At 45.9% G+C, this 16498-nt stretch overlaps 1 protein-coding gene across 1 annotated transcript; it reads left to right on the forward strand.

Annotated features, from left to right (window-relative positions):
• Window positions 1–915: 915 nt before the first annotated feature.
• FCRL1 (Fc receptor like 1) lies at window positions 916–8191 on the forward strand. Its single transcript, XM_055324083.1, has 9 exons — window positions 916–1169; window positions 2215–2502; window positions 2665–2943; window positions 3264–3377; window positions 4626–4656; window positions 5643–5725; window positions 5937–6005; window positions 6662–6693; window positions 7609–8191. The coding sequence occupies exons 1-9, from the start codon at window positions 947–949 to the stop codon at window positions 7687–7689; spliced, it is 1200 nt and encodes a 399-aa protein (XP_055180058.1). The 5' UTR covers window positions 916–946; the 3' UTR covers window positions 7690–8191.
• The last annotated feature ends 8307 nt before the right edge of the window (window positions 8192–16498 follow it).

The following is a 16498-nucleotide window of genomic DNA, read 5'->3' on the forward strand; positions in this document are numbered from 1 at the left end:
CCAGGCTGGAGGATGACAGGTGTTGGTGCAGCAATCACCTCTCTGTGACTGAGAACACTTGGCATTTTCATCTGGTGAGGAGGGAAACTTCCTAAACTTTCCTAAAGAGCAGAGGCTCTGAGGTTGGATAGACACATGCCTCAAGAGCCAGTGTACTCAGGGATTTGGTGTTTCCTGGGTGCTGCAGCTGGGCCGATGGAGACAAAGGGAAGCGGGACCCAGCTTTGCCCGTCTGTAGCCCACCCCGAGAAGAGCCCTTACAGCCAACAAGGGAGACATTCCTGAGGGTTAAGGTATGGATTGAAATTGTCCCTCACAACTGTGGCTTCTACAGAGGTTTGCATGAAATCCCAGAGCCAGGGAGCTGGGTGTGGGCACGTGGCACTTTCAGGCAAGCGTGAGCCTGTTCCTTCTATGGGGAGCAGAACTAGCAGGGGCGGGAGACAATCCATAAAGAAAGCACTGAATTCCTCTAACTTCCCCTGATTGGCAGGCCCTCTGGTGTCACATTCTGTCCATGAAAGACAGTGTGGCTCTGGGATGCCCGGCGGGGCGGGCAGAAGAAGATAACCAACTAGTTTACAACAAGAATGAATGAGACACACTCACTTTTTCTGAAACCTCAGGCTTTACCATCTCCGATAACGGTTGTCAGTACCCTGTCCTGTCTCCAAAACAGGGGGTTTTAGCTCACAGAGTGGGAATCAAGCTGAAGATGGAGGTTGCCTTGTGGAGAGAGGAAGTGTTGCCCAGGGGCAGGTGGTGCTGAGCTGGGGGGTGGTCTCTGCACCCAATATACAGGTTGTTTGGGCCTTGTTTCAAATGTTGAGAACACAACATGCCTCTTACAGGAACTCTGAAACCCATTTCCCTGGCATGTCTTTTGTCCGCCTCTCTAGCACTGCATCTGACAGCCAGGCCCTCCTGGCCCTTGGAGGGGAGATCAATGACCCTGACCTGTGAGACTGAGGCCACTTCTCAGCAGCTGGATGACCAGCTCCAGTTCTGCTTCTTCAGAGATGACCAGGCCCTGGATCTGGGCTGTGGCAGTGACCCGGTGCTCCAGGTTCCCACTGTGTGGAGGAAAGACTCGGGATCCTACTGGTGTGAAGCAAAGACCTCGGCACAGAAAGTCACTCGGAGCCCAAGGATCCAGATACAGGTGCAGGGTGAGCGTGGAGGGCCCTGCACTGGGGGCTGACTCAGGTGGGGCACGGGCTTGCTCTTCCCTGCAGAAGGAGGAGCTGTTGGAAGTTTGCTTGAGCCTGAGCTTCTCTCCTTATCAGAGTCCTTGAGGGGTCTTCCCTTATTCTTGCTAATCCTGCTCAAGTGCACAGAGGAGTCTTAGGAACCCCTCACTGTGTCCTCTGGTGCTGGAGAGTGGGGGTGAATCACTACATAATCATGGCCCGTGATGTCCAGAAGTGCCCTCGGCACTCTCCACAGCTAGGAGGAAACGCGTGGTGGTGGTGGGAGTCAAGGGAGCTGCATAAACCAGACCTGGATGGTAAGGGCTGGCTTTGTGCAGGAAGCTCCTAGAGGAGAGGCTTGGGCTGGGTTTTGAAAGAGAGGTAGAGAAGGGGGTGTTTTGTGACTCTGAACCATGTCACTCCACATCAGGGTGGACACTCTAACGTCCTCCCCCATTCTCAGACAAGGATGCGTCCATGGTGCCGGGAAGCGGATGTGGAATTCCTCCAGAAGGTTGGCTTTCCTACCCTTGCTCAAAACTCAGCACTGGTGAGGCTGGACCAGAACCAACAACTGCTGGGTAGCAGGCCCTGCTCTAGGCCCCAAATGCATTATGTAATGGAACCACCCCAGCTGTAGGAGATAACTCTCATGACCCCTCACATTGTTTAGACGGGGAACTGAGTCTCAGAGAAGAGAAGCCATTGGAGCACACACAGTAAGATGTACAACCAGCATTCCAGGCCAGAAAGCTTGATCTGCAATCTGGACTATGGCCACTGTACTGCTGTGCCTTGTAGAGTGAGGGTTTGAGAAGCCAGGGTCCTGGAGGGAGGGGGTGCTGTACCCATTGGCCTTCCTCACCCTACCACCATCCACCTGACCAAGGCTGACCCAAATCAGCAAAAACACCCTTCAGAATACCACCACCTGCCACCATTAAACTGTACAAATTATTGACTTTACCCAAGACCTTTGCTTTCAGGACAGTCACCCCACCTGTGTCACCTTGTGTTTGTGTAGGAGTCCCGGTCTGGAATGTGAGCTTGGAGACACAGCCTCCAGAGGGACAAGTGCAGAAGGGAAAGAAGCTGGTTCTCATCTGTTTGGCCACCCAGGGCACGGGACACATCACCTTCTCCTGGTACAAAGGGGCCCTGGGTTTGAACCTGGAAACAAAGACCCAGCGCTCACTGTCCGCGAATTTCGAGATCCCAAGGGTAACGGAGAGTGATTCGGAGAAATACTACTGCACGGCTGACAACGGCTACGGCCCCAGTGTTAGCGAGCTCGTGAGCATCACCGTTAGAAGTAAGTTTGCGACTTTCTGTCTCGATAGCATCCCCACTAGCTGGGCTCCACATTCCCCTGGGTCACCCCGGGGAAGTTCAAGGGGGTTTAGCCTGTGTGGGCAGGGATTATGGGTCTGTCATGACATGGGAACCCTCTCTGATGGCCCGCCATCTCCCTCAGGTCCAGTGTCCCGCCCCATCCTCACCCTCAGGGTGTCTGGGGCCCAGGTCTTCCCTGGGGACATGGTGGAGCTTCACTGTGAGGCCCATGGGGGCTCTCCCCCAATCCTGTACCAGTTTTATCATGAGAATGTCACCCTGGGGAGCAGCTCAGCCCCCTCTGGAGAAGGAGCGTCCTTCAACCTCTCTCTTACCATGGAACATTCTGGAAACTACTCCTGTGAAGCTGACAATGGCCTGGGGGCCCAGCACAGCGAGGTGGTGACACTCAACATCACAGGTACAGCTCAGGCTATTGAACTGTCTTGGTCAATCAATGCCTCTTTCCAGCATCCTGACCCCACAGAATTTCTGGCACTGTGCTACCAACGATGGAGTGTCTGTGGGTGGTGATGTCCTGGGAGGTATGTCTGAGGGGCACAGAGCATGTGAAGGCTGGTGCCTCTCTCCTGCCATCAGTGTGATGAGCTGCAAGTCACATCATTCAGGCCTGCCACCCCTGCCCCCCTCACTCTGGAGGAGCAGACCTTGGCCTCAGCCCAGCCTCGAGACAAGGCCAGCACCTTGCACGGGGGCTCATGTGTAGACCTCTCCCCTCAGTGCCCGTGGAGGACAGAGAGGAACTGCTCGCCTCAGGAATCTTGGAGGGGCTGCTTGGCGTCCTTGGTCCCACCATTATGGCCCTATTCTGCTGTTGGCTCAAGAAAAAAATAGGTTAGTATTTATTTCGGGTATTTTGTTAGTGTGATCTTTGTTTTCATGGAAATAGGCGTGACTGGGGATGAGTCCATGGTGAGGGACAGGAAATGTCCTGCCAGCAAACCAAACCGCGATCTGCTTCCAGCCCCTAGCAGTGTCTGTGGTCAAGTCCTGCCCTCTCCCTGCGCCCCGTGATCAGTTGGGGTTCAGCTGATGTCTGGTGCTTCTGGATCTAATTTTCACTCAAAGCTATCAGAAAGGGAGACAGAACATAAAGACTCCTAACTCTGGGAAATGAACTAGGGGTGGTGGAAGGGGAGGAGGGCGGGGGGTGGGGGTGAATGGGTGACGGGCTCTGAGGGGGACACTTGACGGGATGAGCACTGGGTGTTATTCTGTATGTTGGTAAATTGAACACACCAATAAAAAATTAATTCATTAAAAAAAAAGAAAATACGAAACAGAAAAAAAAAGCTGTGACTCTCTTTAAAATAATTAGTCAGCCACTGGAAGAGAAGCACAGCAATTCCTGCTTTGCTGACCACCCCCCAGTTATAGTCACTGGCTCAGTTCTCAGCCCCGCAGAGCATCATGATGTACTTTTCCCCCTTCTGGAATGCTCGTCCATGTATCCTTACATCCTGCTGGCTGCGGGGTCTCTCCTGCTTTTCATCTTAAATGTCTTTTTCCCTGAGAGGCTTCACCCAGCCACACAGCCTACAATGCTCTCATTCTACTCCTCATCAGAGCACCAAGTTATTTAGCTTCACCTGGCTATTACTAATTACAATTGGTAATTACATATTTATTGGTGCATTTAATGTTGGACTCCTGTTCTCCACTGAGCAAGATGAAGACGGTGTGAGATCCTCATTTAAATTCCAAGCTTGTCTGGCACCTGGGGGCACCTCACCCCATCTGTAACATGGCCGTGGCAGTGTCTGCTTCTGAGGACCCCTGTTGTGACAAGAGTAGGTAGTGTGTTATTAAAGCCAAAAGCAAAAAGTGCAATAGGTGTTCAGCTTCAGAGACTTGGGCTCAGGTCCTCGCTCTGGTATGAGCTGTCTGGGAAGCTCGACTAACCATCCTGCACTGAGTCTCCTCGCCTGCAAAGTGAAGGATCTGCGTAAATGATCGCCAGCACGCTCTCTGGTACATGCTGGCACCCTGGCCCAAGGAGCAGTCCCCACACGAGGGCCATCTGCCAACAATGACAATCAGATTCCCCCTTTTGACATGTTTGCTCATCTGCTTGACTTGTAGGAAGAAGACGTCCGGCCAGGGACCTGCCCAGGTGAGGCTCTGCTCCCTCTGTGTGCACCGATAATGCAGAAAAACCTATCTTAACAGCTTTGTGTTGTCCCCTCTCATGTGTTTGTTGCATATTTTATTATCCCACCTTCCACTCCACAGTTCTCTCACTGGCAACTGAGTGTCCATTTGTCATTCCTCTTCGTTTATGCATTAATTAATTTAAATCCTTCTTCTGTCATTCTTCCTAATTTACCTCCTTCATTGAACTACTTTGACCATTTCACACATTCACCAATGAATTGATTCTTCAATCAACTGACCAATATCTGAGGGCCTATGAGTCATTCTGATGAGGTAGGAGAACAGGATCCCGAGATCCTGAAAGCGTCTCAGAGGCGTGAAGATATGTGTGTTTTTCTATCACTCAGGCCAGAGTGATAACCATCCTGAAAACTCGCTGGTGAAGCTGTTTAGTTTAGAGAAGGAAAAGATTTTTAGAACACTTGCACCTGGGAATATCAATGATTAGTCGACATATTTTTATGCTGTGTCGTTGTTTATGCTGACAAAAATCAGATTATTTTCCCAAATTGGAGTAGTCTTCCAGGAGTACACGTACCCCCACGTTCACCTTCTTATCTCCTTTCCGCAAGCTGCCTGTCCTGCCTAGCAGCCTGTTCTCCATCGGGAGGAGTTAATATTCATTGTTCAATGTTCACTGAGCCCCTGTGATGGGAGGGGCACTATTCCAGGTGTGGGCAATGCCACACTGAGCCCATCAGGTAAAGACCTGCGCTCATGGGCTCTACACTCCAGGAGACTGCTGTGCCCTGCTCGGCCCAGGTACAGGGCTTGTACCACGCAGCTGAGCTGACTGCCGATTTTTCCCCAAAAGTCCTTATTCTGCTCAGGACCCTTGCTAACAGGCTTCTCTGCTTCGATGTCTTGCTCACAGCCCTGGACGGTGATGTCTGGGGTGTCTGGGATGCTGTCCCACCTAGTTAGCCTGTGTTTCCCTGTCTGCAGGAGCCCTCCCCGACCTGTGCCACAAGCTTCCAACTACGTCAACTCAGCTGCCCCACTGCAAGGACAGTCTGTATACGAAAATGGTGAGGTTTCCCAAATGGCCTGGCCCAAGTAGCTAGAGTGAGCTGAGGAAGGGACAGGGGGGTGAGGTCTGCTGGCCCACTCCGTGCCTGCTGTGTCCCAGTCACCTTGGTGAACAGACAGCACATCTGTCCTCGTGGTGACATGTGGTTGGCACTGAGTGACATAAGTGGCAGGAAGAAAGGACTGTGTCACACCTCCTTTCTTTTTCAGTGAATGTCGTAAGCGGGGACGAGATTTACTCTTTGGTGTACCATACGCAGCAGGAGCGGCAAGCAGCAGGTGAGATGTGAGGGACTGAATTTGTCTCTGACTTTTGTCTTTCCTGGAGCAAAGAGGATAAATCAGTGGCCGCGAATGACATATAGGAAGTGTCCTTGGGCACTGCTGCTCTGCTTTGGAGCTGGCTCTGGGCTCCGCTCTGCCTTTCTGAGCACTGGCCTTGGGTCTGGGGGCCCCGAGTAGAGAGCCCAGTGCAGGTGCTAGCTCAGCGCCTACTGTCAAGGTGGCAGCTGGGGTGGCGGTGTCCACCTGTCCTCTCTGAGTGGCTCCGTGCCCGCACTCTCTGTGGCACCCACACGGCTGCCCACTTGCTGCTGTTGTTCTATCCATACCCGGTGTGTCCAGAAATGTGAAGAGAGTAAATGCCCAGGGAACCTACTCACCTGCCCACCCCTAGGCTGCCCATCATTTTCTTTACAGTGAAGAAATCATGTTTGTGATAGGCAGAAAAGCAAGACTAAAAATATTGATGAAAATCAATGTGATTGATTTAAATTACTTTAAATTACGAAGGATTTAAATTAATTAGATAATGTATAAACGAAGAGGAATAGCAAACAGACACTCCTGCAGATAGGAGAAGAAGCCTTTATTAGCATGAGGTTAGTGAAGGACTTTAAATATAAATGACATCTGACACATCTTTTATTCCCCAGCAAATCCCCTGAGGACACATACCGAGGACCAGGTGAGTTAAAATCCTTCCTGTACTTTCGTTCCTGCTCTTCTCTCTGTCTTCTAGGAACTGGTTCTCAAACTTTAAAAACTATGGCCACTTAGGAAAAACAAAAGATCTCTGTGGACCATCTCTTCCCTTATCTCCCCACACAGTGGGAGAAACATTCAATCATTACAGTAAAGCCTTGCTGTACAAGGGAACTGTGGAGGTTTGCACAGGTGTTTCCTTTAGCCATGGAGACATGGATGATTTGTAGTTACACTCTAGTGCATGACTGGTCTAAAAATTCTATTCTTCGAAAATCTTTATCCTGAAATTATGTTGAACCACACACACACCACTTTGTATTGTGAGGTTAACCACACAATCTGTGGAAAACCAAATTAATATTGAACAAAGCTAAACTGATAGTGGCTTGTGTCAACTCAGTAATTTGTAAACCTTGAAAAATTCAACACATCACTGATAATACAAAAATACTTCCAGGAAATTCAGCTCCATATATGTGCAAGAACAGTAGGTGCTTTGTAAGTTTGTCTAGTGTGGTAGTGTAGCCAGATGTCTCAGGACAGAATTTGTATCCTTGGTAAACTCTAGTGACATGTTAAATGTAGTTTATGAGTACAAAATCCTTAAAAAAAAAAAACAACCACCCGTGGAACTGCCTAAGAGTGGTCTATTAGAACGGGAGTTTGCATGTTTGGTTGAGCATATGGCTCATCAGGAGCACCTCTGCAGCCCACCAGGGGGACACAGGCCTTTTGAAAATGCTCACCTAGGGTCAGTCTTCCAAGAGGCTCCACTTTATGTGCTGCGTGGAGTGCACATAGGATGCATCCAGGCTGATTGGGGAAGAGAACCAGATGGAAGCATGATCCATATGTCTTCCCTGCTCTGGTCCTATCCATGTGCCTTTACTTTTAGGATGCCTCAGCCATTTACTTTAGGCTGAAGAATACAAGCGATACGAGTGTTACAGATGTAGACTATGAAGATGCTATGTAAAGTTCTGGAAGATTCTGCTCTTTGGAAAACTTGCATGACTCCAAGCCTCAGAATCAATGTGTTCTTCAGAGACCCTGGGGTAGTCAGCTCTCTGGTACTTCTCACCCAGGTGCTTTGCTTCCAGAGACTATTCTTGCATCTACTGTGAAGTGGAAGTGGTTCTAGCCCTTGAAGATACCACCCAAAAGAACCAACATGAACATGGCAGTGGGAAGGACCTTGTTACCATAACCTGATTCCAACTGGTTCTTTAAGCACACGTCAAATTGTGCTCTAACTTCTTTTTATCAGAGGAAACAGAGTGGGTGAAAGAACTTGGGACCTCGGGGTGGAGGGACAGTGAAGCTCACTCAGACTGCATGGATGCAAGGTTAGTGATTCTGCAGGCTAGCTGCACACAGAGGTGGCTGCTGTCCCGGCCCAGGGCAGACGAGCTCTGTACTCAACCCCAGAACAGAACCCCAGCCCTGACTTACAGGACTCATCCTGTTTCTGCATAAAGTATGTGACTCAGTGCATTAGAACTCAAACAAAGTTTCATAAATAGTTACTGTGGCTACATTCAATTTTAGTGACATATTTGTATGTACAGGTCACTCTAGATGCCCCCAAATTTATAATGAAACACAATCTTTCTACGTTTTACCACATCCAAAATTCTGTATTTGTTGCACCTCTAGAAGTTTTATGAATATAATTTTTCTTCTCTTACTTACAAATTTAAAAAAATGTGATAATACAATTTGGAGTCTATATTTTTAAAAGAATTATACACCAACTCTTACAAATTAAAACAATTTAGAAGTCTATGATGTAAAAAGTTAGAACCTTTCCTACATCTAATACCGCAAGTGGTATCCATTGTTTAAAAACTCAGTGTTGTTAACTAAATATTATCGTAACATATTTTAACCTTTTCAATCACTGATGGACGTTAGGTGATTTCCAAAAATTTTATATTATAAAAATAATACTAAAATAAATGTCATTGAACAAACATTTTTCTGTGTTCCTGCAAATCCATCTGAAGGATAAATTTGTAAATCAGGGATTAGGACATTTTAGGTTGTGAACATTTGACATTCTTGTTAAATACACTTAAACTGCTCTGTGGTAGCCTCTATCAGTGAATACATCAACCAGCAATACATGAGAGAATCAATCTGTGAGAGCAAAGTATCATTGTTACTGCAATTAAATTGTTTTATTTTATTATAAGATTTTATTTATTTGAGAGAGAGAGAGAGAGAGAGAGAGAGAGAGAGAGAGAGAGAGAGAGCACCAGCAGGGGGAGGGGCAGAGGGAGAGGGAGAAGTAAACTCCCCACTGAGCAGGAGCCCGACAGAGGGCTCTATTCCAGGACTCTGAGATCAGGACCTGAGCCGAAGGCAGATGCTTAACTGAAGGAGCCACTCAAGTGCCCCTCAATTAAAAAATTTAAAACGACTAACACAGTTGAACATTTTCCCCCCAAAATTGGCTGTTAATCTGTAGTTCTTCCTAAAATTTCCTGTGCTGACCCTTGCACATTTTCTCAGTGTTCATTTGCCTTCTTCTTATAGCTTTTGTAGGAACTATTTATAATTTATATATAATGAGGTGCACACATTTGAGGTGCTTGGCTCCATCAGTCTGACAGACACATGCACCCAGGTAACCCAAACTCTTGTCACGATGTAAAATTCCTCCATCATTCCAGAAACTTCCCTCACATTCCCTCCCATGTGATAATGTCATAAAAATGTTCTTATATTTTCTTAGAATGCTTTCATAATTTTGATATACATCCACAGGATCATATGTATGTTTGGTGTGAGGTAAGAATCTGATTTTTCCTGTTTTGGCATTTTATATTATGTTTATATTATGACTTTACTTTTTGGAATCAAACAAATTATGTGAGATAGAGATAAGTATTTTTTCAAAAAATATAAAGAATCTACTGTTTTTTATTAAGTCGTCTGTTCTTTTTTCTTTTATTTCCATGCTACTTTATCTCCTCAGATAATACACATCTGACATGAACGTCCTGTTCAGTACTTCTGCTTAACACTAACACCCTTTGAACTTCTTTCAAGGATGACTTTGCCCATTGCAGGATTGGCTCCAACTGTGTGGTCCCCAGTGTTCTTCATGCACACCCCCCGTCAAGTCGTACCAGCTCAGGACCTCTGCACCCACTTTTGCCTGTGCCATGAGTGTCATTCTCTGGCACCCTCGCTGGCTCTCATCTCCTCAGCTGCATTTCTCACTTGCATTTCTATTTCTGGCCAATGGAAATGTTTAACTTTTTCTTTTTTTAGGACACATGTAGGTTTTTATATTTTACATTTTATCTGACACTGCTAAGTATTTGGACCTTAGAGAGGGCTCCAGGAATGAAGTGGGAGCCCCCAGGGACTAGAAGGTTGAACTCTTTCTGGATTTACAGGTGCATTCCACCATTTACTTACTAGCACTGTAATTGGTCAAATTAGTTAATCTCTGTGTATTTCTTCATGCTTAAAACTGGGATAACAATTGTTAATTAATATACAACACTGTCTTGCTCATTATGTAAAATCATTTGTTTAAAATGCTTCAAGGTCAACTGATGAATCACCAAACTCTACCTCTGAAACTAACAATACACTATATGTTAATTGAATGTAAATAAAATTTTACTTTATTTTTAAAAAGATTTTATTTACTTATTCATGAGAGACACAGAGAGAGGCAGAGAGAGAGAGAGACAGGAGAAGCAGGCAGGCTCCATGCATGGAGCCCCATATGGGACTCGATCCCCGGACGCCCCGAGCCAAAGGCAGATGCTCAACCGCTGAGCCACCCAGGCGTCCCAAATGTAAATAAAATTTTTAAAAAGATTTAGAACATCGAAAAAAAATGCTTCGAGGTACACACAGCACACATTAAATGCTCAAAAAATTATTGTTATTCCTTTTCAAATTTCTCTTTTTGTTTGCTGTTATGGGTGTAATACTTTATTTTATTATTTTAACCACCTTAAAATGGCTTAAATACATTAAATTTATTGTAATTCCTAGGTAGCTCTTCTTCCTGAAGGTTTAGGTACTTAAACCTGCATTAATCACGTTTTGAATCTTGTTCATCATAATTTGGTGGGTTTTGTGATTGTTGATGGAGACACTTCCTTTGTACAGTAGGAGCTGCACATGATCTGTGCTTCTGATTATCCCTCAAAAGCCATTTTGTAAGTGCTGCTTCTAAGCCCCGGGGGCGTTTCTAACTTGGGACCACTTTTTATGACAATTCTTTATCTCACCCATGGGAGTGGCACAGTTCTGGGGTTTTGATGTCTCAGGGGAAACTATTTCCCCCAGAACTCGTAGAAAGACAAGGTTGCTTGTCATCTCTGGTGGTGGGTGAATCTTTTTCCCACTAAGCCACTCTTTTATTACAAGGAAAGCCTGCTGGTGGTCCAGACTTTATGTGTTTTGGTTTCAGGCTTCTCCCTCTTATAGATGGAGGGTTTTGCCTTCCTAGTTTCACACGGACTAAATGCTAAGCTCACAAAAAGTATCCACTGTGATAGTTTCCTCCTCTGGGCATCAGTAGTGTCAATTTACATACATGTGTAATACTCTGTTTCCACTTCCTTTTTTCTCCTATCTGTAATGGAGGAATTTCCTTTTTTTTTTTTACCTGTTTAAGTATGCATTTAAAAAATTATGCACTATTTATCCATCACTGACTGAATGAATGCAGGTTTCCTCTGACGGGTGAATCACCACCTCCTGACCTCGGAAGGAGTGGTTAGCAGAGTATGTGAGAAGAATAAGCAAATCCCTGGAAGGGGAATCAAGACCAAAAGCCACAAGTACAATCTGGATCTTGGTTCTTTTTTTTTTTTTTTAAGATTTTATTTATTTATTCATGAGAGACACACACACACAGAGAGAGAGGCAGAGACACAGGCAGAGGGAGAAGCAGGCTCCATGCAGGGAGCCTGACATGTGACTCGATCCCAGATCTCCAGGATCACACCCTGGGCTGAAGGCGGCACTAAACCGCTGAGCCACCCGGACTGCCCTGGATCTTGGTTCTTGATCATCTTCTACCACCAACAGCCGATATTTACTGCTGGGAAGACACCCAAGGAAACAGCTGTGGGTGGCTCTGCTAAGGGTGAGTGTGCTAAATGCCCCCAAATGTCCCCTCTACCCAGATCACACATATACAATTAGAACAGAAAACAGAGAGCTTCAGATTGAATTGTCTTTGATCCCCCCCAGGGGCCCCTTCATGCCTGCCACCCCCAGGGAGTCCGGGCAGCTTGGCAGGAGGTATCCTCACAGACCCAGGGAGGTCTGCTCCCTGTTGCACATGCTGCTCAGATATCTACTCAGAGCCTCACTAAGTGCCCCTGTGCCCCTCCCCACCTCAGACTTTTTTTTTTTAAGATTTTTATTTATTTATTCATGAGAGACAGAGAGAGAGAGAGAGAGAGAGAGAGAGGCAGAGACACAGGCAGAGGGAGAAGCAGGCTCCATGCAGGGAGCCTGATGTGGGACTCGATCCCAGGACTCTAGGATTACGCCCCGGGCCAAAGGCAAGCGCTAAACCGCTGAGCCACCCGGGGGTCCCCCCAACCTCAGACTTCAAGATGGGGCTCACCTCCATTCCCCATCACAAGAATGGCAAGCTTTCTTCAAAAGGGGTTTGTGACACTTTCTACTGACACTGTAAAAATGATCCTCTTCATGGAGAAGAAAAATTTGAGACCTGTAAAACTTCAGTCTTCTGAAAACAATCACTACCTGAAACTAAACTTGCTCTTGTCCTTCTGAGATTGCCTGGAGTAGATGTATGGATAATTCTTGGAGCAACTGGATCTCTGGAGCACCTTCATTTTCATATACACCAGGGAGGAAATGGACAATAGTTTCCAGGCATTCTTGGTCCAAATTCCCTACCATGCTATCTGGACTATGGAGGACCCATCAGAATTCTAGGAATTAATGAACTGCATTGTAAACAATCTTCTGGGCAGAAGGGTCTGGGTTTACCTAAATAACATTTGGAGAGCATCTGCAGAGACAACATTGAGATTCCCACTAGCCAGCTCTGCTCCAACAAACATTAGCACCTCCAAAAAAATGTATCTCTTACCCTGGAAATAAAATTTCTAGGTCAAACCCCATTCAACAAAGACGTATCATGTTGTTCAAGATAATTATAGTAACAATTGAAATTACTACTGTAACTGCTCCCCCACAAGGATGATGGTGGTGAGTTATCACCATGTCCACTGTGTACAGCAAAGTGTGCATTAATTCCTGCAGGAAGTGAATGCATACATCATGATATTCAATTCTATCATCCTGGCCTTGCAGGCCCAAGTTCAACCAAATATATCCAGAGATCTCTGAGGTTAACCAGTTTCATTTTCTTATTGTGACTATCCTGGTAATCAACATCCTCAAATGGGAGATGGTAGTTATTTTGTTCTGAGCTGTAGTTTGTCAAGACTCTGTCTCTGTCCAGTCCTGATGCACCTCATGTTGGCATTGCACCTTGTGTTCCTTCCAAGACATGGAACAGAGTTGACAGGGACACTGTTGCTCTGTACCTGACAGAACACTTTTGTTGCCACCTGCAGGATCTCCAAGTCAAGGGTCTACCTGGTTGGCCCCAGAGGCTTTTGTGTCTATAGGAAACTCTGGTGTCCAAGACTCCATCTTGCTGGTAGCCAAATAACCCCGTACAAGGAGTGTTTGTATCTCTCACTTTGGCCAACGCACCCCACCCTACAGTTTCAGTTCCGCCACTGTAATCTTGAACATGAAGCTACTTTGTCCTCCAATGAGCTACTGAGCTCTTCACATCTGGCTGCAGCCGCTCATTTGCGTCTGAGTTTAGATGGGCCTGCAGGTTGTGTCTGTCCACATGTAAATGTCTGCCATCTGTCAGATGTGAGCAAGCACTCAGGTGGAACACACCATCACCTCAAGGACATGCTGCCACCCTAGTGGCCCACTTACCCCACTGTAGCAACTCAGTTCTCTTCCCCTGCATCACTCGCTTTCACACAAAGCACACCCTCTACCATTTGGTAATGCCAGGGGAAAAAAAATGAATTCTCAACTCAAGAGCCCACATGCCCATACAGGACAGAATGCAACCATAAATATTTCTGTGAAAAACCAATACCTATCAGCAGCTCTTCCTCCACCTTTTGCATATGCCTTTTTCTGTATCGTCTTCCTTAATTCACTGTCGTCTGTCAGAGTCCTGTGCCGTCCCAACTAGGCAGGGCTTGACAAGAAGCTCAGTGAGCAGCTCTGGTGCCAGGGTGAGGAGCATTCACCCTCTTCCAAACACAAATAAACCATTTGTCTCTGCAGAAAGGTAAAATAGCATTGCTTGATACACTTTGAGATGAGAGAGATCCAAAAAAATTGGGTCTTATTTTTTATGAATCTTTTATTTTTATTTTTTAAAAGATTTTATTTATTTACTCATAAAAGACACACACACACACCGAGAACGGGGGTGGGGGCACAGAGAGACACAGGCAGAGGGAGAAGCAGGCTCCACGCAGGGAGCCCAACGCCGGACTCAATCCCAGGTCTCCAGGATCACGCCCTGGGCTGAAGGTGGCGCTAAACTGCTGGGCCACCGGGGCTACCCTTTAATGAATCTTTTAGAAACATATAAATAGCATGTATTTATTGTAAGAAAGCTAGAACACAATAATGAGCAAAATGAGGAAATTAAAAACCACCTTTAATTACACTAGTGAAATACAGTCACACTAACACTTTGGTGTTTATTGTTCCACACAATTATTTTTTTTATTGGGCAATCAGTGGAGAGGATGGTGTACAGCAGATAAATTGTATTCAGCAACCCCTTTTTCCTTAAAAAAGGGCATGAGCAATTTTTATTGCCATTAAATGTTCTAACCACTTTAATGGCTGCTTGGTAGTAGTACACTTTAACATATAATTTATTTTTTTAAACTGCTCTTTTGGGGTATTCTTAGCACTTTCTTTTTACACGCCTTTAAGCAAGGCTTTGATGATAGGATGTACGACATCACATACATACATCAGCACTTCCTACAGGAAAATTATGTTTATGGTGAGTGACAATATTAAGTATTGCCCTGAACACATGCCACTGAGTCTATGATTCAATTCAGTATGAGTCAGTCCCCATATTACAAATATCTATGATTTTAGGATTTAAAGTTCCATGCTGCCTAAGTCCACAAAGGCAACCTGTATCTGCCTGTTTAGCCTGCCCCTGAGTGGACTGTTACATAGGACACCTAGGGGACCACATCTAATCAGAACAGGGTGATAATAGGCTTTGGGGATGTGTGCTCTGGAAGGTGTGGCCACATTGGGAGCGGCGCACTGTCCAAAAAGCAACATGGATTAGTGAATGCTCTGCATCACTTGCCATCAGGGAAATACAAATCAAAACCACAATGAGATACCACCTCACACCAGTGAGAATGGGGAAAATTAATAAGGCAGGAAACAACAAATGTTGGAGAGGATGTGGAGAAAAGGGAACCCTCTTGCACTGTTGGTGGGAATGTGAACTGGTGCAGCCACTCTGGAAAACTGTGTGGAGGTTCCTCAAAGAATTAAAAATAGACCTGCCCTACGACCCAGCAATTGCACTGTTAGGGATTTACCCCGAAGATTCAGATGCAATGAAACGCCGGGACACCTGCACCCCGATGTTTCTAGCAGCCATGTCCACGATAGCCAAACTGTGGAAGGAGCCTCGGTGCCCATCGAAAGATGAATGGATAAAGAAGATGTGGTTTATGTATACAATGGAATATTACTCAGCCGTTAGAAACAACAAATACCCACCATTTGCTTCAACGTGGATGGAACTGGAGGGTATTATGCTGAGTGAAGTAAGTCAATCGGAGAAGGACAAACAGTGTATGTTCTCATTCATTTGGGGAATATGAATAATAGTGAAGGGGAATATAAGGGAAGGGAGAAGAAATGTGTGGGAGATATCAGAAAGGGACACAGAACATAAAGACTCCTAACTCTGGGAAATGAACTAGGGGTGGTGGAAGGGGAGGAGGGCGGGGGGTGGGGGTGAATGAGTGACAGGCACGGAGGGGGACACTTGACGGGATGAGCACTGGGTGTTATTCTGTATGTTGGTAAATTGAACACCAATAAAAATTAATTTATAAAAAAAAAGCAACATGGATTAGAAATAAAGAAGAGAACAATGTTTTCAATGACACAGAGCACACGTTTTGAATGTTAGCAACATTAGCAGTTCTAGATGGCTAGATATGGGCTGAAGAAAGGGTCACCCGGGGACTCTGAGCAGTTACACCAATGGCCCTGCTATCCTAAGGAACGGTGAGAAGCATTATATATCATGGTAAGATCTGCTAGCATTTGAGTCAGACTGTAAGACAGGGCTGCCTGGGTTTGACTCCCAGCTGTCACTACTGGAAAGTGACCATGCTGATCTTGGTCCATTACTTATCTTTCCTGCTGCCTGTTTCTCTAACTGTGTAAAGGAGATTGTGCAGATTCCAGAAGCTTCCTCAGGACATCAAATAACCCTGTGAGCATAAGGCGCTTAGAACTGTGTCCAACTCATGAACAGCGGTGTGTCAGTGTTAACTGTCATCAGTGTCAAGAGGAGGAGTTTCTTTGGCATCTAGAGGACCATCTTCATTCTCATAGCTCCTACAGAGAAGAAGACAGTGTTCAGACGTTGATAAACCCTTCCACTTCCTTTTTTTCGCTAATTGCTCAAAACTAACTTTGAAAAGCAGTTTCCATTCCCTGCA

This window comes from Nyctereutes procyonoides, unplaced genomic scaffold (assembly GCF_905146905.1).
Source record: "Nyctereutes procyonoides isolate TBG_1078 unplaced genomic scaffold, NYPRO_anot_genome, whole genome shotgun sequence".
Classification (NCBI taxonomy): domain Eukaryota; kingdom Metazoa; phylum Chordata; class Mammalia; order Carnivora; family Canidae; genus Nyctereutes; species Nyctereutes procyonoides.

Excerpts from the sequence above, each read along its gene's own strand:
- FCRL1 (XM_055324083.1), top strand. The coding sequence starts at position 947 with ATGACCCTGACCTGTGAGACTGAGGCCACTTCTCAGCAGCTGGATGAC. Across the intron at positions 2,944-3,263 it reads GGTGACACTCAACATCACAG|TGCCCGTGGAGGACAGAGAG; the intron begins GTACAGCTCAGG and ends CTCTCCCCTCAG. Across the intron at positions 4,657-5,642 it reads CCGGCCAGGGACCTGCCCAG|GAGCCCTCCCCGACCTGTGC; the intron begins GTGAGGCTCTGC and ends CCCTGTCTGCAG.